Below are 20,269 nucleotides of genomic sequence, written 5' to 3'. Positions count from 1 at the left end.
AGAATGTATTCACTAATCAGTCAGTAGTAAATACTTATACTAACATTCTGAACATTCTGTTTAAATCACTTAAAGACTACCTTAATCGCAGATTGATTCTTTATGACATTTATATTGTACACTGTTGCATGGACATATAAGATACCACAGAGGCCTCAACTTTCACGAATCATGTACACTTATTATTGTGCTATTTAAAAAATATGAAGAAAGATAACACTGTGTAACAAAATTTTTACTTTTTTTGTTCCTGGTCAGAATGTGTTATTTTCCAGTTGCTTATGCCTAAAGTAAATGGAAAAGACCTATTTTTCTCTTCAAACTTTGTTTTTATGACCTTGGATCGTATAACGAAAACATGATGGGAGACCATATTTGGGGAATGATACCTGAAAGTGATTTACATTACAGTAAAAAATCTCGAAAAACTCCTTACTTCTAAACATTTTTGTGGAACTTTAGTATAAATACATGTAAATCTTGATTCATATGTTGTTTTATTCAGACCTTGTGTAAATGAAAATGTGCAAATTTGCCTGTTTTTTACATATAAAATAGACTAATTTCTAAATTTCATTATCCAGGTGACAAAAGCAAAGTTTGAAGGGAATAATGGCCATTTTCTGTACTTTTACAACATAAGCAATTAAGAAATAACATACTATCCAGGAACAAAATTTGTGTTACATAGTGTAATATAACCTATTAAAAATAGAACTCAAAACAGTATTTTAAACTGACATCTATGTTTATTATTCTGAAACTTTTCATAGTGAAACATGTGGATGTTTTTTACATATACACCTTTTGCCATTGATTGTGTGTTTTATCATTAAAATTGTAGATATACTTTCAAGAATAAAATGTATCAAATAGTGTGCTTTTTATCTTTTTGATTTGTTAACTTATTTCATATTTATACTTGTATGATTTTGACACTAATGCAATATTTATTAAATGTATTATTTATGGTTTACAAATGGTTTTATACTCATCAAGATATTGATGAAATCATTTTCTTTTGCCTTGTTTTCAGGAAGAGAAAAAAGATGATAAAAAAGACAAAGATGACAAGACAGAGGAGAAAAGCTCCTCTTCAGATCTCTCTTCCCAGCAGGCTGTGGCTGTGCTTGGAATTGCTCTTATTGCTATGGGTGAGGAAATTGGAACTGAAATGGCATTTCGAACTTTTGGACATCTTGTGAGTTTCAGTCGTGTTAAGTTAGGATTTTTTAATGTGGTGAACAGAAATATATGAATCGCTAATTATTTTACATATTTTACAGGATAAGAAATTATATGGAAAATTATATATGCCTCAACTTCCTTTTATCATGGCAAAAATATACAGAAAGTTCAAAAGAAATTTTGTTTACACCTTCTGTGAAGAGTATTGTATAGGATAACAACAATTTTTATGGATACTGTGAATCATCGTGTAAAATCTAGAGTGAAGTTCCAGTAAATGTTTATTTGGAAAACCTTGAAAGTATTCATTTTTCTTTCAGCTTCGTTACGGGGAACCTGTAATAAAGCGAGTTGTACCTTTGGCCCTGGCCCTGATATCAGTGTCCAATCCAAAGTTAAACATTTTAGAAACACTCAGCAAATTTTCTCATGATAGTGACACTGAAGTTACCCACAATGCAATTTTTGCTATGGGAATGGTTGGAGCTGGTATAGTAAATCATCTTTATTTTTAAATTTGTTTTTTTCCTTGTTTTTGTGTATTGTTTGTTTGTTTTTAACTGTTTCTAAGTTTGATAAAGCTAAGTGTATGTTGGATGTTTTACATGTTTTTGTATGCCAGTGTTCATGAAAATGTTTTATTAGCTTATCCGACTAATTACACAGGCCTGCAAATTTAATCTTCGTAAAAGGTTTTTTTTTTGGTTTTAATAATGGATTTTCCATAATTCAGGTATGCAGATTTCAAAAACAATATTCATTTTTTTTATCATATAAGGTTGTTTTACAAATAGGGAAGCAAAACAACTCTTACTTAAATCTAATTGTTATTTTGTTTACCATAATGAACATTTTTTATAGTTGTGTTTGGGTTTTAGAATGATTGATAGGATTCTCACATCACAATTGGTCTAGAAAAACCAGTGGTTGTCAACATTTCAAGCATAACAAAATGTAACCCTATTTTAATGAACATGATTTGCTTATGTAAAAGTACATACGATGTTTTGTGAAAAATTTGTACGTGATGGAGGAATATTGATATCGTTTTTGAATTCAGCATACCTGAATTACTGTAGAACGTGGAAATATTTCAAGACGATAAAACCATTGCTGGCCTGTGTAATAAACAGTTGTGAGAACAAAACTCTGACAAATGTTTTCTTCATAGGAACAAATAATGCTCGACTTGCAACAATGCTTCGTCAGCTTGCACAATATCATGCTAAAGACCCCAACAACCTTTTTATGGTTCGTTTAGCTCAGGGTTTGGTTCACATGGGAAAGGGAACCCTGACTCTCTGTCCATATCACAGTGATAGACAACTCTTAAGCCCAGTAGCTGTGGCTGGATTGCTGGCCACACTTGTTGCATTTCTGGATGTGAAAAACAGTATGTGTGATATATGTCATATATGATTTAAGATTCACTCTTTAAATAAGTATTTGGTGAACAGTAATGTTGAATGCAGTAATATTCTTTAGTTTATTATATCAAACTTGGAACAAGGTTTTTTGTTATATTGTAGTTAAAACTGTAATACATTAAAGATGTATTAAAGTAGTAAAAAAAATCCTAGACTGTGATGCATGAGATAAACTCTTTGTTTTATATTAAGTGTAGCATATTTTTGAATCTATGCTGGTTTATTTGGAGTTTCCATTTTACTCTTTATGAACATAATATGAGCCTTTGTAATAGAACAGTTTCCTAAGTTGTTTTTTTCATGTTAAGTTAAAGCAGAAGTTAGGTTTAAAAGGAAATAGTATACAAAAGGATGTCATGATTTTATTGTGATTCAAATGTGCAACCAAGAGCTCGTTTAAACAATTTAAGATGGGCCATATTCTGTAGTGTGTTACTCTCATTACGAGCGTGAAAGACTAAAAACTAATATTTCTTGTGAAGATTAAAATGAAGTTTTTATGTTTCTGTTTTTATTGAACTGTAATACATGATTAATTCTCGAAACATAAGTAATGTCTTTATGGTCATCATGTTGGTTGGTGATACAGTACTTCAGGATAATTACATAACTTTTTAACTACACTCAGAAAATCTGATAAAATCATAAATAATTTTGATAGGGAGCCCTGTAGAAAATTTGTTTTGTTTTTCTGAAAGGGATTTCCAACATTTTTGTCTTGTTTTTTATTACTATTATGGATGTGCAATTATTTAAGTCTTAAAATTCTTATTATATGTAATTACAATTTCATTATTGAAATCTTAATGCATATTTTGCACAGAATACATTTAATTAATCAAATTTACACAACTTGTAACTTCAATATAGCTTTATAAATATTTCATCTCTTCACCTGTGAGGGTGCATGTGCGAGCATTCTTTTGTCTTTAGTTTTTGTTCTGGGATGAAGAAACTTCTTAGTTTATATAGGTATCACGTTTCTAAATTTTTTCAATTTTAGGATTGGACAATAAATTTTTCTTTAACAGAAACATGTCCTAATGATTAGTGTGTCCATACTGCAAATCAGAGGATTTGCATTCTATACAGTTTTAAAAAAAACAGCAGTTTCTTTGGAGATTGGTTTAACTTACAGGTCAAAACTTGGTTTGTCTGGTGTTTTAATTAAATGTTTAATACTTTCTTGCTATAGTTGGTATTTGTTATGTAAAAAGAAAAGCGAACTTTGTGTGTTAGCAGTTGTCTCTTGAATGAAACCTTTTTATTTATGAGTCAGGAAATGACCTACTAAACTCTCATGTTTTATTGCAGCTATTTTGGGGAAATCTCATTATGTACTTTACAACTTGGTTGCTGCTATGCAACCTCGTATGTTGGTCACATTTGATGAAGATCTTCACCCTTTGCCTGTTTCTGTCAGAGTTGGTCAGGTGAGCCTTTTGTCTTATTCTATACCATAAGATAAATCACAGGGCACTGTTTTAAGATTTATTATATTTTACTGTGATGTTTGATACAATAAAAACTCAAGCGTGCACAGTATTCTCCTAAAGTAAGTTTTCAGATGCAGGTCATCGCTAGAAGGATGACATTTTAACACTGATGTTATTATTTTAGGCTGTAGATGTTGTGGGGCAAGCTGGAAAACCAAAAACTATTACTGGCTTTCAAACCCATACCACACCTGTTCTTTTGGCTTTTGGAGAACGAGCAGAATTAGCCACAGAAGAATGTATCCTTTGTGGATTTTGTAAAAATTGTTTAAAATCACGCACTTCAGTAGTTTATGAACTAGTTTCCTCAACTACCATATTTACATGCAAATTATAACCATTGGTGTGGGTTAAAGTGTACAAGCCACTACCTTTTACAGAGTGCCGTTCAACATATTTGATGTTACAACTACTTTCCACTTCTGATTTAGCAATAATGAGTAATTTCCATATATATGTTTTGTGGAATCTAAAGGTTGTATGGTAAAAAGCATTATTTTTATTCCTCACCTTGTCAGAGTCGTGGTCAAACTGATGTTACCAATTAACCCTTTCTCTACAGGTCACAGGCTATGTCATTGCATTTCTTGAGATGTCTTCAAACTTTTATCCAACTACTATTTTGTGAATTTATGTAAGTTTGGAATAAAATTGTAGATAACTCAAATTTAATATTAAGAAATTAAGTCAGTAATAAAAGAACATACCTAAATCTAGATTTTTGTGAGCTATATGGTATGTTGGATGCAGCATGGTTTTAAAAGTACAGATTTGTGATGTCAAACTACTACGTCTATAATTTCATAAAAATTAGGAACTTAAAATAAGAACCCAATATATGGCTTAATGTACTGAATTAACTGCACTGGTCCCATTCACCTCTTTCCATTTTCAGAAGTGGTTTCTTGTATACTCTTTATTACATGTGAATAACCAATCAACAGATTAGAGTACCTGCAGCCTAGTCTTCCACATTCTTTTAATCCAAGATTTCAAGGAAGTAGGGTGTGTTTTAGTCTGCTTAAAGCTGAGTAAATTATAGTGGAATTTATGATATCAGTTGCTTTTTTGGTTATTCAACTGTATATATAAAACCTAACACCATGTGCCCAGCAGCAACCAAGAAGAGATAATTTAAGAAAAACAAGTTTCATGTATAATAATTACAATGTAACTAAAGGTCAGTTTTATATTACTGCATCTGTGCACTGTGCCAATGGAAGTTCTGTAATTGGTTAGCTAAACATGACTGCATCATCTCTAAAATATAGAGTCATGAGGCTTAGCCTAAACTTCTTTTTTGTATTTATATTTTGTCACTTCGAAACCTTATAAAGTCTTGCTGAAAACAAATGTTAGAAATTATGTAATTAATATTCAAGATTTCTGGGATGCAAAATCGCTTTTTTTAATCATAACATGACATCACTGTCCACTCAGACTTTTTTACTAAAAATAATTTACCCTATTTTGTTATACTGCAGATGCATAGATAGACGTGGGTGTATTATGTTGTGGCAGAAGGGTTTAAAATACACACATCTTGAGTAGAAGTGCCTTTAATTCTTTGGACTCATTTTCAATTAACACAATGCATCAACACAAATTGAATAGTGAGTTTGTAGATATTTGGTTACATATCAAACTAAATTGAAGGATATAAGAGGTAAATTTTTGTTTAGAAAGATGTATATATATATTGCTAATTGTACCTTTGTTATTAAAAGAATGCTAAAAGTATTCAGTAGAGAGGAAGGTTAAGTTTTTAATTCATAAAGTTAAAACCAAATAACTGTTTCTGGTAAACAGGCTTATTTATATATCTATTGAGAAGGCTGTGATAATGTTAACTTTTGTTTCTTGTTTGAGTAAGTACCATAGTATATGCACTTGTCAAATTATTTTCCCATAATATCACTTCTTACGATGTTATTAAAGTAACTGGAACCAATCTTTGTTTGGTGATGGTTGCATGTACTGTACAATGAACACCTAGGGTAAAGTGTATTAAAATGTGTATTGCAAACAGACTTCCAGAATGGTTTCTCCTTAATCATAATGAAGATATTCCTCTTACCCCTGTGCTGGAAGGATTTGTCATTTTAAGGAAGAATCCAAACTATGCTGTGTAATTTATTCATACAAGAGTTTAGTCATAAGGTAAAGGATCTTTGAGATAATTTATTCTAAATAACTTGATGAAACAATAGGACAAATAAAAGTGCATTGTGTTAAATACTTTATACAGGTGACAGGTGTATTTGATTTTCATTATTCTAAATAATTTATATCCAACTAATTCCTTTTAGTATATGTTAAATATCTTAAGGTTTTTGTCTTTCAGATCATTTCCATCAAATGAATGTCTCGTACCATTTTGCCAAGAAAGAGTTGATATCAATTGTATGTGGCATCCTGCATTCTGAATATGTACAAGATGGGAAATTTGTGATGAATAAACCGATTCAATGTTGTAATTCAACTTAGTCATGATGAACAGATGTCTTGAGAGGGTAACAGGGTCATTTTTGTATAACCTGTTTGCCAAAACCTATTGTTTAGTTTATTTTTTGAATGAACTAATAGTTCAAAAGATAGCACTAGTGTATTTAATTCCCCCCTCTGTTTATTGTCCACTTAACTTTAAAATACTATTTAGTTCATGTGACAACCTTGATTTACACTAGAGTAAATTCTAAACATGACATTTATTGGTGCTTTCATGAAATAAATTTTATGGTGAGCAGCCTAACAGGTTACAAGAGTTTTTCTTTACCAATTTCACAAATTTATTAGGTACAAATAGAACAGATAACATCCCAAATTATTTGAAATAACAAATATTAAATTGTTTTTGGTGTATGGTTGAGTTCCTGTTGTTTTTAAATTATAACAAATGCAGAACTTATGTTTATCATCTAGAAAAACAGGTGCAGCTAATAGTTTTCATGACCACTTGGTGTATGCATTTCCATTTTTTTATAATAAATCACCTCAAAGTTAGAAATGTGCTCCAACAACAACAGGTTCCATTTTCACCCCATTTTCAATTACTTGACAATAGTTTCTCCATTCATGTGTACATTACCTGGGTCATTTTCAACACGTGTAAATGATGCAAGTTGTTTTTCTTCCACATGAACCCTGTAACCTGTTGGATTCTTTATCTGCCATTGCCAAAAGTCTTCACCTAGTAGAAAATAGTTTCAGACTACAGTCAAAGTTTCTCTTAAATTGTATAAATTACTGAGTCGAGTAAGAGAGTCCAGATTATTAAATTATAGTAATATAAATTTTATATTACTAGTAGCTCAAACTCATTGAGGGGGGGGGGCATAGTTATAAAAAATATTTTGTCCATTGTTCTCTAAACATTGTGTCTACAAACACCTATTGTACAAAGTAGTCCCACATTACAAGATACTTCCTCATGCCTGGAATATTATGGAATGTGCATCATATTTTGAAAGTTTGTCTTAATTAGTGAAATGGATATCATATACATACACATTTGATCTAAGCCATAGACAGCCTTCCAGCTCAGTTCCTTTTCTGCTAAACTACAGTTGCCCCACATAGCCTCAATGTCACCCAGTCTTCTAGCTTCGATTCGATATGGCACCTGTAACAACAACAACACTTGTTACTATGTGGTGTCAAAATACTTTATACTAATTTGTACTTCCCAGTCCAAATGGCATTAAAAAAACTGGCTTAGAAAGGTCTGTTAATGTTAAGAAAAATGAAAGCATTAATTTATTATTTAGTGAAGCAAAAGCTACTGCTGGTGTTTTGTATTTATCCAACATTATTAAAGTAATACCAACCTTGAAATATTTTCTTCATGTGATTGTTAATTATCTCTTTCCAATGTAACAAATATCTTTAGTGGAACATTATGTAATTATGCTTGTGTTTTTTTTTTTAAAGGATAGATTGTGTGCAAGAAGCACAGAAGTATTTTAAGAATCTGGGGTAGCTGTGTGCAGTCTACCTGAGCCTGGTTCTTTGAGGATGGTATTCTTTGTCTCAAATACTTCTGCTACAAGTAACTCAATTTTCCATCCAGGTTTCAATGATAGCACAATTGCACATTTAAAAACCTGATAAGTCATTAATTCACTTACTGGTGCTTTTACGTTGTAGCTACAAAATAGATCAAACAATATCCTACCCTTTTCTTGCTGACCTTCTCAAAAGCCTGGACAAGCTGTAACACTGTATAGCCCGTACCGGTGCCAAGATTATAAACCTAAAAATACGTAATCAAACAAGTGTTACTTAAATATACATTTGAATGTTACAAGAATACTTTTGTTACATCACTTAGTACTAAACACTAGGTGTATATAGATAGTTGGATCACAAGGGTGCAGCTGTAGGCTGTACCTAACCAAAGTACTTAAGTCAATAGAAATGAAAGATTTATTTTCACAGTTAAGTAATTTTTTTTTTTTTTTTTTTTTATACTAGCACCTGTATAGAGTTTATCACATTAAGAGGTGTTTGTACTTGAACACACACATTATACATTCACACTGATGGGAATACTTTGTGTGTGTAGTTACTAATCATATTGATACCCAATTTTAGAAAACGTGTATTACACTGATATAAACTGTAATGTTATATCTTAAGAGTTCTGTCCTTCACTGGTAAAGGTTATAAAAACTCCACGTTTCAGTACTATATCAAAAGACATAACCAAACCCAATGATAGCTGTGTTTTGTTATAAAAGGGGTGTTGCAATACCATAGTTATTTTTAAATTGCCTGAACTCTGAATACCCAAAATATGATTATATTGTTATGGCACCACATCTCGTCATTGTAATAACATACATACACGCTACAGCCCATACAGCGAGAAGAATGTTTACCGTAAACAAAAGCTTAGATCATAAGATGCAGTATAAGAACACCCATTTTTATATTTCATGTAATAAAGTCCAGAAAATATGACTTAATATCTTAAATGTTCTATACTCTTGCACTATTTCTAACATGTAAGAACCATTTTTGTTCACCAGATTACAAAATTACTACTACCTTGTTTCAGAATTTTGTGCAGAGTTATGTATAGGCACCCAAAATTTTGAATTGACATGTTAGAAAGAAGACTTATTCAACAGCATGCCTTCTCCCCACCCTCATTCCCTGCCAACTCTTTGGCTATTTTTGTCTGAATAATCGCCATGGCCACAAAGTATAGGACGCCTTTGGGGGGGGGCTATTTGCGAACCATGAAATCCCAGATTCATACTGTGGACACGCTAGCTATTTCGGTCACACTTGACCAAAGTCATTAAGTTATATACCCCTGTGTACACTTCGCTACCATATGTTTGATAACTTTTTAAACTAGTTACCCAGTTCTAAATTAGGGATGGCTAACGCAGATGGACCTCGAGTAACTTTATGTGAAATTTGACAAACCTGCACAGATTACTACCTTGTATCGGGGATTTTCATCAAACTTCTCCAAAGCTGCAACATGGCCCGTGGCTAAGTCCATCACGTGTATGTAATCCCGAATGCCTGCAGGTTAAAAAAAAATCCTTGTTGTAGGTTGTATTTTAACCGTTTCATAATTTATTCCGTAAGTTTAACTGTGCCCAAACACTTTCCTCGTACATAATTTCTAACGTATCTTCCCTATCATACAGTTAACCAAAAACTGTATGTAAACGAATTAATGATGAAACAAAACTTTAAAAGACTGTTAGTGATTTATTTTGTTTTCAGATAATTAGGGGCTCTCAAGCAAATGATTAAAATACATAGAAGAGCCATGACCTCACTCATGGACAGAGGAACATTTTCAGTTTATAGCTTATGTAAATCAGGCAACCGCACCATGCATAAGAATTCGCGAATATTTGTGACGGACGATTCAAAACGTTGCATGCAAAATATCTGCATCATATGGTGTCAACCGCAGTTGAAAGTTTAAGCTCATTTATCCTTTTACACGTGGAGTCGAAACTAGCTTTTTCGAATCAGACATTGATATTCTGTGACTTTATCATTATTGGCTTGGAGTTTGCTGTTAATCAGTATTACCTGTTCCGTCGACTGACTCATAATCTCCACCATAGATGACTAACTCTGGCAGACGTCCAGTGGCTACCTCTCCAATAATTGGCATGAGGTTTGTATAAGATCGAGTGGGATCTTCACCAATTAAACCAGATGGGTGAGCTCCAACGGGATTAAAGTAACGGAGGCTAATGACGTTCCATTTCTGTAATCAAAATGAATATTGAAAAAAAAATTACAAGTTTTTGCAATTTACTTCGTAAATTTTAACTAAGCCCTAAAGCTTTCATTGTACGTAATGAGTTTGATATATTTTTCTTTTCCTAAAAAGTTAACCGAGAACCATACATAAAACAATATCAAAAATGAACCAAAACATCCCTCCCAGTCACACTTATATAACCTTGTAAGAATACAAGGGCTTAAAAATAAAAAGTGGAAAATTCAGTATTCCTAACACTATTTCTATAGCATTGATGCTGGTAAGCGTATCCCTGTTAACCCCTTTTTTTAATCAGATGAGTCATAGGTATTCGTTAGACTTGAAATAGCAGAAACCGGAGTAACCACTGACCCGGATTTATGAAGAGGGAGCACACACACATTGTATAGGGTCACTAGTAACAAGTCTTAATTTGAACGTGATATCAGAAAATGTTGGGTTCGACGCATATCACTGCTCCTAGCAGATGGAAGAAATCAAATAACTCGATAGCGACCATTTGTTTGACGACAGAGGCTGGATCAACGTCGACTAACACTAAAGCAACTATAAATGGGTGAATACCTAGGTGAACATAGTCAACAAATCACTAGAACAACGTTCAAGGATGCGAATGGATCGATGTCCTCTGACGGATGTAATACCAATAAAACATTTTTGTAAACAAAAAATATGACACGAGAAGCTATTAAAACAAATAACACCAGTAATAATACCTTCTGTAGTTAATATATTTTAAAAAGTGAAGATGTCCAATGCGTCGTAGCTACATTGTTTAAAAGAAACAAGACTTGTTTAAGTTCGAGCAACTTTTAAACGCGCAAGTCAATATTACCGGTTTGACCGGCTTACACCAGTCAGTCGGCCAGGTTCAAATGTCAAACATACAGTACGTTTACTCTGGTCTAGGATAGTCTTATTTTCTCTCCGCATTAGCAGGTTGTTATTCGCGTTTTTTGACGCATTCCTTATCGAATAAAGTGACGCTGTAGAATTAATTTACGTTTGCGTAGTGAAATCGTGGTTACTCGTTATTTAAAGAATAATTTCTAATTAGTTAAGACATACTAATAAAACTATACGTGTTTGAATTTAGGTAAAACACGTCTAGTTAACACTACAATTTAGGTAAAACACTTGCCTTTTCTGCTCTGCAGATGTCTTCAAACATTTGTTCTAAGCAATACTTCGTTCTCCCATATACGCTGGATACGTTCCCCGTGGGGTGAGCTTCGTCGATGGGCAGGTACTGTGGGTTTCCGTAGACCACGCACGAACTGCTGAATACGAGGTTATAAACTCCATTTTCTTTCATTACCTGTAGTCAAAATATACATTTCATTAAACACATACACAAATTAAAAATCGGGCAGTTAAATTTATATGTGCGAGAAGAAAAAAGGTTTCTAATGTCTTAATACTTAAATTTTATTTGTTTTTGCGATATAATAAATTTACTTAGCATAGTGTACAACTACAAATTCCCGAGTAATTGCCATCTTATTTAAGCATGCATATTTATCATAGCTAAGTGTTAATTATCGGTTTAACATCATTCATAAAAGTCAAATTTGCAAAAGTACTAAAATTATTCACACTAATAAAATACTGTAAAAAAATTAAAACTAATCGAAAAATAAACCACAAAATGAAGTTCTTACACCCTCGTTTCTTGAGCTCGTTAAATAAATTTTCTATCATATTTTATTTGTACTAAACAGCCTTCAAACGGGTTAACTTGCAAACTGAACTTTCCTATCAGCTCTCTAAGTAGCATGGTTTGTTTTAACTTTCGCGTAAAGGTACACGAGTTTAACAATGAAAGAAGGTAGTAAGTCATCACCAATCGATGCTAATTCTCAGGCTACTCTTTTAGTAACAACCATTGAAATACTATTCTCAAGACGGCTGGTAAGGGTATTAAAACTTTAAAATGAAGTACTGAAAAACATTTCAACCTTTTTTAGGTCATCTTCATGTTAACAAATATTGGAATTGATCGTTAAATTACAACGTCCCCACAGCTTAAAGAGCAAGGATATTTAGTTAGACTCGCGATCCTCAGATTTTAGGTCCAGATCCCTGACCACCTGGCAATACCAGGCCCACTTCCATTAGATCAAACTAAACCATTTAGTTAACTCACCTCCATTAGATTGATGGTACTGACCACATTGTTTTTGTAGTAAAATAGGGGTTTCTGCATCGACTCTCCAACAGCTTTCATGGCAGCAAAATGGATGACGAAATCAATCTTGTGCTGTGAAGTGTAAATGTGAAGAGATAAGAGAAAACCGCGTGATTATTTAAATATTTAATTACATTTATGATACAAACTCAATACTGTGTATATTTTGTTGCTAAGCACAAATAAAAACAATCGACTACTTGTGCTTTTCTAACAGCGATTTGATATCGAAAAAAAAATCGATGTTTCAAGCCCTCAAAGTTATCATTAAACTAACACCGATTTCCCGTATATTCTACCTACAATCCTATCTAAAAACGATAATATTGTAAAGCCAAACAGTTAAATTAATACACGATGGATGTAACAATAGCTGACAACCAAAAGTTTCTTGGCCTTTGTTGCAAACTTCTACTTTAAACAATAATAATTAATGCAAGTTAAAACGATATTAATAAGACATGTATACGACAATAAACTACAAGTTATTACATATTCACATATCCAAAGGTAACTCAGTTAATTCACCATTGGATTAAAACCTGACATACATTAGTAGTAGTAGTACCTCATTGGGTGTAGGCTAAATGGCCAGGAAAGACATCTAGCGTTTAGGTAAAAACTGTTCCATATTTTGAGAAACTGACCAGAGATCAAAAAGTCAGCCAGCAGTATTAGTCGTTACAATTTAAACATATATTTCAACTTAGAATCGCATCAACAACAGAAATTACAAAGCATGACATCTCGTCCTTTCTCATACGCAGCCCGACACGATGACTAGTTCACCTAATCCCTTGTCATGAATGTTATTTATTTTATATTTCAATCTCGCAGATTAATAAAACCGTCTTTTTTTTTTTTTCTTGTTTAAAATGAGTACACAATCTTAACAAAGTTCAGTCTCAGATTGGCTGTTTATAACCATGATTGTAGAAACAAACAGTTATATTATAGACTCGATTGTCGCACATTAATATGGTGAAAAGTGTATATATATTATATACTTATATACTGCTGGCAGTTTACTATATAGGACAATACGTGGTATATGAATTTGAAGTCTTGGGTCTTAACATGTATTATTTATCTCATTTTGTAACAAGTCCTTGACTTACCGATGTTATCTAATCTCCGAAAGTTTTATCCGACGGTTAATCAAAAGAAAGTGATTTATGTTATCTAAGATAGAGGTATTCGATTATGTAAGTAATATATGTTATAAAATAAGTTTAAAAAACAAACTAAATTATAGGCCTAAATCAAACTAAGTCCAGTGGTCAATTTCTGCTAAACTATTAAACGCGAGACACTTAAATATTCACCATTTTCTGTCTTAAAGAAAAATGTGCAATATATTAAAATTTTCATTAAGGCGACTTGGTAAAATAGTGAGAACTCGTGACAGTTTTATTATTTCGCGATTTGCTGCTGGTTGAACTTTTCTTGATGCAGAATAATATCGTGCATCTTGGTCAGATTCCTCATCACTGAACTGTACTCTGATCCGTTCGAGAGACCTCTGCACTAAAAGGGTCATTTACGCATAACCATTCCTATTTTCAAGCCAATATCTTAGACGGACGGCACTTGGCTAACAGTACTCATCGCAAACTCTTGTCCGACTGGATAGTTGGATTTAACTTACTATTAATAGGCAGCCATAATCCCAAAATACAAAGCGTGATTTTGCGGTAACAGAATACAAACCACGAACCACAGGACTGAGCCCGGCACGTTGAACTCTAAGCCACGTCGAAATTTGTAACGACAGAAAACCAATACATAACACAAACTATAATAATGGTTTTGTTACACAAACCAACTTAAATTGAGTTTTAAGTCACGAGAAAAGAAATAGAAAATGCAATTCTTCAAATTAATATTCACACAGTTTTAGTAAAGTTACTTTAAAAAATATAAATCACAATAAACGCGATATTTCTCGAATAAACCCTTAAGGGTCATAACCCGCATAAAATACTCTACCTTAACGAAATTGTTTGGACTAATTTTGTATCTCACGACAAACATTATAAACACATAAAATGAATAAATTTAAAATTACTGAACGGTATCAGTTCTGGGGGAGGGAATTGAAGGGGTCCTATCCCCCAAAAGTAATATTCATTTATTTTGAATAGTAATTAAATATGTTTAATAACAAGTTTATATATATATATATATATATATATATATATATATATATGAAAAAAAGTCACAGTATCGTAAATTTTACTTTTATTATTCAGATTTAATATTACAGAAAAAACGTATAAGCTATTTTGGCCGCCATGTTTGCCAATTACCAATAACAAGAAGATAGAAAGATTACCTTTTTAAATAACATTGAAATGTCGTCCTTGTTCAGCAAGTCACACTGGTAGAAAGTTAGTTTTTTTCCGGTTATCTGTTGGGCTCGAGTTAAACTTGGAGCTTGTCCATCGGATCCTGTGCGTTCATATACGAAATAAGTTTTTTAACAAAAGAACCATAGTGTGGGAAAATTACATAATTTCATATCCATTAACTGTACTGACTGAAACCTCAAGAGTATAGTAAGTATTAATACTGTACAAATAACTAGGACAACGAAAATATTTTTTTTGTATTTGTGAAGTTTCAGTGAAGACCGACGATATTTTATGAACCGTCTTAAAAATGAAACTCAAATTTCCTGAAATTCAGTGGAAAAAACAAAAGAAAAATAAATAGTAAGAGTTAGAAAAGTTAGATGTTCTTTATAGTTTTAACACAAATCGTCATTACTAATACATCTCCCAAGAACGGATTTAGAACGTTTCACCTCAGACGCAATCTGAGGGTCGCGAGTTCGAATACCCGTCCAACCAAACATGGTCGCTCTTCTAGCCGTTAGGACGTTATAACGTTAAGGGCAATCCCACTATTCGTTGGTAAAAAAGTAGCCCAAGAGTTGGCGATGGGTGGATAATGACTAGCTGTATTCCTTTTGGTCTTTTACTACTGAAGAGGGATGGCTAGCGCAGATAGCCATCGTGTAGTTTCGCGCGTAATTCAAACAAATTAAATTAGCTTTATGCAAGACGTGGGGCTGAAAAGCCAGTTCAAATACTCTTCCGGTTCAGTTAGATAAAGCCGCCTAATATTGAACTACTGACTGGATTAAAAGTATCTAATTAGTTGTAGGTGTCGCCACAAGGGTTTTTGATATGTAACTCTGTACGATGAGTAACAGAAAGGCAAGAAGTAGTTTTGTGTCTGTAACGTGTGGACCAATAGTTGGTTAACACGTGTAAAATATTTTATGAACCTCGTAATGATCAGTATTACCATTCGTCGAAGCTTATTCCGTATATATTTTTAAATTAAAATTAGTAGTTTACAAAGACATCCCAGGAATATATACATAATTTAAAAAAAAATGGTGTTTACAGATGCGTTATTGATTCCTTTGCTACAACTATCAACGTGTTTTCAGCCTATAGAAAGCTAGGGAGACCAAATATTACCTAGTACTCGGAAATTTACTTATAATACGTTAAAAACAAAGTACACAACGACTTACCATGAACTGCATTGACAAAATTATCAATAACGATGACGTCAAAATCAGCATTTAGAAGTTCAACCACTGTGTGGCTACCAATGAAACCAGCGCCCCCAGTGACGAAAACGGTTTTTTTTGAGTTCATAATGAAGTTACCGTGCTTGCCGAGACAAAAAAGAAAAAAAAATATATATATATATATATATATATATCCATATGCATAGGAACAAGTATTGCATGTTACAACGTTTTATTCCGACTTTACATCAAAACTCGACAAAAGGTTTTGAGTCAAAATTGTAAAGTTCAGTGTCAGTTATTGTCTATATATAGCACAATTTAAGTTAATAATATACGTAGTTTAAATTTTCTTATTCAAGTTTGGTAAACGAAACAAACGCTTTCGTAGGTTCATTCGATTGATCTTCATTTCTTTGTGTTACATAAACCTTAAAACAAAATTATTTCCTCAACTCTTCTTACTTTTATCTTCCGCGAATAAATGACGTAAAAAATGTTTAGAAAAACGCACGACATTTTACTTAATTTTTAAAAGTTCACTGTGACATGCGTAGTTCATAAGTCGTCAAACGTTCGGTCTTTTTTTATTCATGCGTCGAAAAAGTCGCATGTGTTGCTCAATGATACACTGTATCTACATAAAATGGTAAAGGTATATGCGCGTTACAGTTTACACATTGTGTATTTTCTCGCATATTTAAACCAGCTGATAGCTTTTACCTCAAACAAACTGAAAAGGTTTTTTTTTTTATTTTACGTGCTCGCTTAACATGATGGAGAGAACAATGAATTGTTTTCAACTTAACATCGAGATATTTTCTGTTAAACGATTTCATATGTAATAACTAACGAAAATAAATAAAAAATGAGAGAGTTGGTTCGTTCTACTGAAAAACTACAAAATTTCACGAAAATGTTGTTGAAAAGTATTGTACATCTTTTCATTTTTGTAGAAGAAAAAAATATTCAAACATAAGCGAATACGTTTGTAGTTTGGTGCAGCGGTGATAGACGAGATACGTATAAAACAATAATGTTAATACAAGATAAAACGGAACAGTGGGGTTTTAAAGCACGTGTTAAAGAATTATGTAAAGTCTACAAGGGGAGCCCCATTGATGAGAAACTTGTACTGGCCTGTACAATTATTGAAACTACGTATTTTTTTATTTTTTTTACCTGTGCATGTAATTTTCAATACCTTTTTTACCAGTGTCTGTTATCTAGATGCAGTTTGGTGAGGCTAGTGATGACTTGTGTGCCAAGTGAAGTTCAAAGTCAAATAATACTTTATTATAAGAAACACATTCCGACATTTCTTCACATAGGTACAACCTAAAACAGTAACTAGAGGGCTCTAGTGCTGATTGTTTGCACTCGTTACAACAGAACTTAACTCCGAAGTTTAACTGGATAACCACATCTTTCTCTACAAATATTCTGTCACGTGACAAGGGCTTGTAGTGTTCAGTATTCTTTATTCAATGTTATGTTTTAAAGCATTTGAAATACCATCAAGTGTACTTTCCCTTTTCTTTAATATATTTCTTTTTTTTAGTAAAAAAAATATTTCAGCTCGATGGCATTTTCGGAAGAACAATGAAGACAATTTACTGGAAACTTGATGGAAACAAAAAGGCCTACTTGAAGTCCTATCTAGCTAGGCTAGGAATGATCTCACGAAATGTAACTATTGAATATTTCTACAAATGTTTGTTTTCAAACAGCAGCCTATACACTTTTTAAATCGGAACATAAAATGTACTTGAACAGCTGTACTTTAAGTTATGTATGAATGAATGTTTTTATTTTTCTTTATACTGAACTCATTGTTTATGGTATTAATCCAAGGGAGTGAGAGCGGTATTTACAATGACGTTACGAACTGTATTTTTAGTCTATTTACGTATATTGCACAAATACAAAAGTACCCTTTCTTGAAATGGATGAAACCAAGAAGCAACTCCCTGTTTAAAATTACACCTAATTACCTACACGTACAGCATATTCTGAATGCATTCTTTAAAGTTCAGATATTGGGTTGTTACTTGCCCAAAATCAAATATTCTTAAACCCTGTAAGCCTAGAATCAAATGCATGTTTAACATATTTCGAGATATATGAATAAATGCGACAAAACTATCAAGTAGACACACCAACACATTTTAAATACAAACTGCGTCATCAAAGAGTTCATACGCGCAATAACATAGTACCATCAACGAACTTCTCCAAACAACTTTCACTCATCCAGGATACTTTTCGTCTTGTTATCCCATATTCGTAAAGAAAATAGAATGTATGTAATCGACTAAAATTTACGTTGTAATAATTAATTCAGAACGCCGGAGCGTGACAAGCATAAACTAATTCTCATAGCGTTCTCTCCCATCCCTGATATCTGTAGGCTTAGTTTCCTGAAGTTAATTGTGAAACTTCAGCGTACGTCACAGTACGTGTATATTTAAAGCAAGTGTGCATACTACCGTACAATATCAAGTTTGTATCTAGAATCACACGATTTAAAACTTCCCAGAATTATTTTAACGCTATTTTAAAATTCAATATGTTTAGTACGAACAAAATAAACAATGAATCAATAATTATCTGTATAAATAATCAGCGATTAATAAAATAAAGATCTTACTCGAGTTGATATTTTACTGTCTTCTTGATATCTCGCACTTCAAAAGTCCAATTTCATCGGCTGACAAGCTTACTAATGATCGTCTGAGAGGAAGAACATACACACAACAGTCTTGGATTGTTGAAAGTTTGACCAGTTTTAGTATACCGGACCTTAGCGAAAGTTCAGCGGCCACTTAAGCTTTTGTTAGAAGTACAAAGAGAAGAAAAGCACCCTACGAGATTAAGCCACGTCCGTAACTATATACCAGTGACTGGAAGTGTAACAACTTTGAATGAGCTTTTCTACTACTGCGACATCTTTTGAGTGTTTTTTAAAACCATATGAAACAATATTTATTATTGTCAGAAATGTGCTTGTTTTGTTGAATTTCATGCAAAGCCATTCGTAGGTTATGTGCATCAATCGTCCTTAATTTTGATGTTAAAGACTAAGAGCAGTGGTTCTTAACATGGGGGTCGTGACCCCCTGGAGGGTCATTTGAAGTTTCTCGGGGATCACGGAAGGTTTGAGAATTATTGGGGAAATCACCGAGCAGTTTGTAGTTTTTGTGGCAAGTGCCTGTAACTAACTGCCCATCAATGAGAAACACGCTGAAGTGCGGCAGTTGAATCGCGTCGAGATGCTTGTTGCGCAACCACCTGTCTAATTTTGAGTAAAAATTTTAATATATTACAACGTTTTGAATTGCCTAATTTTTTAACTATATAATATTAATACATCAAACTTAAAATTTAAATATCAATGTTTCCATCGTATTTAGTATATTTTATCATTATATATATTAACCCTCATACTGAGTGAATAAGTAAGTTTTGTATGATGTTCAGTAATTCCATGGATTTTACATTTGTTTAGCACTTGTAGCATTTCTCAAGGTCATTTATTTTTAACATTTTCAATAAATTAGGATCTTTATATAGTTTTGTTTTATTCTACCGTTACGTAAAGTTCACCAATACAAAAATTATTATAGGAGTCACGGTAATACCCTGGAGAGTCTCAGGGGGTAAGACGATGAAAAAGGTTAAGAACCACTGGAATAGAGAGAAGGAAGGTAATAAACACCAATCACTGCCAACTCTTGGGGTACTCTTTACCAATGAATAGTAGAATTGACTCTCACATTAAAACAGCTGAAACGACGAGTGTGTTCTATGAAGAATGCTAATCGAATGTCCTAATCATCAGGTTATGTGATATATTAAAAATAAGAATTAATTTTCCTTTTCCAAAATTAAAATTGTAACAGGAATATATGCACACACAACTGTGTGAGTATGTAAGAATAAATATTGTATCTCTTTATCGCTTGTTCCCCAATAGCACAGCGTTATGTCTGCAGATTCATAACGCTAGAAACCGGATTTCGATACCCCCAGTGGCTAGATGACACAATGCACTTGAAACTACAAACAAACACACAATCTCTTAATTTTTCCTTTTTTTATAAATTACGCGCAAAACCAAACGAGGGCTATTTGCGCTACCCGTCCCTAAGTTAACAGTGT

At 32.8% G+C, this 20,269-nt stretch overlaps 2 protein-coding genes across 4 annotated transcripts in view; one reads left to right on the top strand and one right to left on the bottom strand.

The window, feature by feature from the left end:
• The window catches only part of Rpn1 (regulatory particle non-ATPase 1), a 33,786-nt gene extending 26,923 nt beyond the window's left edge, over positions 1-6,863 (top strand). Inside the window, exons 16-22 of one of the 2 annotated variants that reach the window (XM_076497530.1) lie at positions 1,037-1,201; positions 1,509-1,677; positions 2,360-2,581; positions 3,930-4,048; positions 4,236-4,350; positions 6,176-6,271; positions 6,456-6,863. In XM_076497530.1, the coding sequence (XP_076353645.1) occupies positions 1,037-1,201; positions 1,509-1,677; positions 2,360-2,581; positions 3,930-4,048; positions 4,236-4,350; positions 6,176-6,243 (858 nt within the window). In that variant the 3' untranslated portion in view covers positions 6,244-6,271; positions 6,456-6,863. Of the gene's footprint in view, positions 1-1,036; positions 1,202-1,508; positions 1,678-2,359; positions 2,582-3,929; positions 4,049-4,235; positions 4,746-6,175; positions 6,272-6,455 lie in introns of both variants that reach the window. The other variant, XR_013027182.1, reaches the window with a different exon arrangement.
• LOC143248795 (UDP-glucose 4-epimerase-like) lies at positions 6,801-19,046 on the bottom strand. Of its 2 annotated transcripts, XM_076497531.1 has the most exons (10): positions 18,759-19,046; positions 16,109-16,250; positions 14,897-15,012; positions 12,520-12,633; positions 11,515-11,691; positions 10,175-10,355; positions 9,564-9,649; positions 8,286-8,363; positions 7,619-7,733; positions 6,801-7,301 (listed from the first exon to the last, which is right to left on the bottom strand). In XM_076497531.1, the coding sequence occupies exons 2-10, from the start codon at positions 16,233-16,235 to the stop codon at positions 7,162-7,164; spliced, it is 1,134 nt and encodes a 377-aa protein (XP_076353646.1). In that variant the 5' UTR covers positions 16,236-16,250; positions 18,759-19,046; the 3' UTR covers positions 6,801-7,161. The 2 variants fall into 2 exon arrangements, with proteins under 2 accessions (XP_076353646.1, XP_076353647.1); XM_076497532.1 differs by lacking the exon at positions 16,109-16,250 and having other exon boundaries at positions 18,759-18,899.
• Between the last annotated feature and the right edge of the window lie 1,223 nt (positions 19,047-20,269).

This window comes from Tachypleus tridentatus, chromosome 4 (assembly GCF_004210375.1).
Source record: "Tachypleus tridentatus isolate NWPU-2018 chromosome 4, ASM421037v1, whole genome shotgun sequence".
NCBI classification, from domain to species: Eukaryota; Metazoa; Arthropoda; class Merostomata; order Xiphosura; family Limulidae; genus Tachypleus; species Tachypleus tridentatus.
The sequence above is the reverse complement of the archived record's forward strand: the minus strand, read 5'-3'. Positions and strand labels throughout refer to the sequence as shown.

Bases quoted from the DNA above. Each gene is read 5' to 3' on its own strand.
- LOC143248795 (XM_076497531.1), bottom strand. From the start codon at position 16,235: ATGAACTCAAAAAAAACCGTTTTCGTCACTGGGGGCGCTGGTTTCATT. The intron at 11,692-12,519 runs GTGAGTTAACTA...TTTTGACTACAG, and splicing joins GTACCATCAATCTAATGGAG to GTAATGAAAGAAAATGGAGT. The intron at 7,302-7,618 runs GTATGTATATGA...ATTTTCTACTAG, and splicing joins CTATGGCTTAGATCAAATGT to GTGAAGACTTTTGGCAATGG.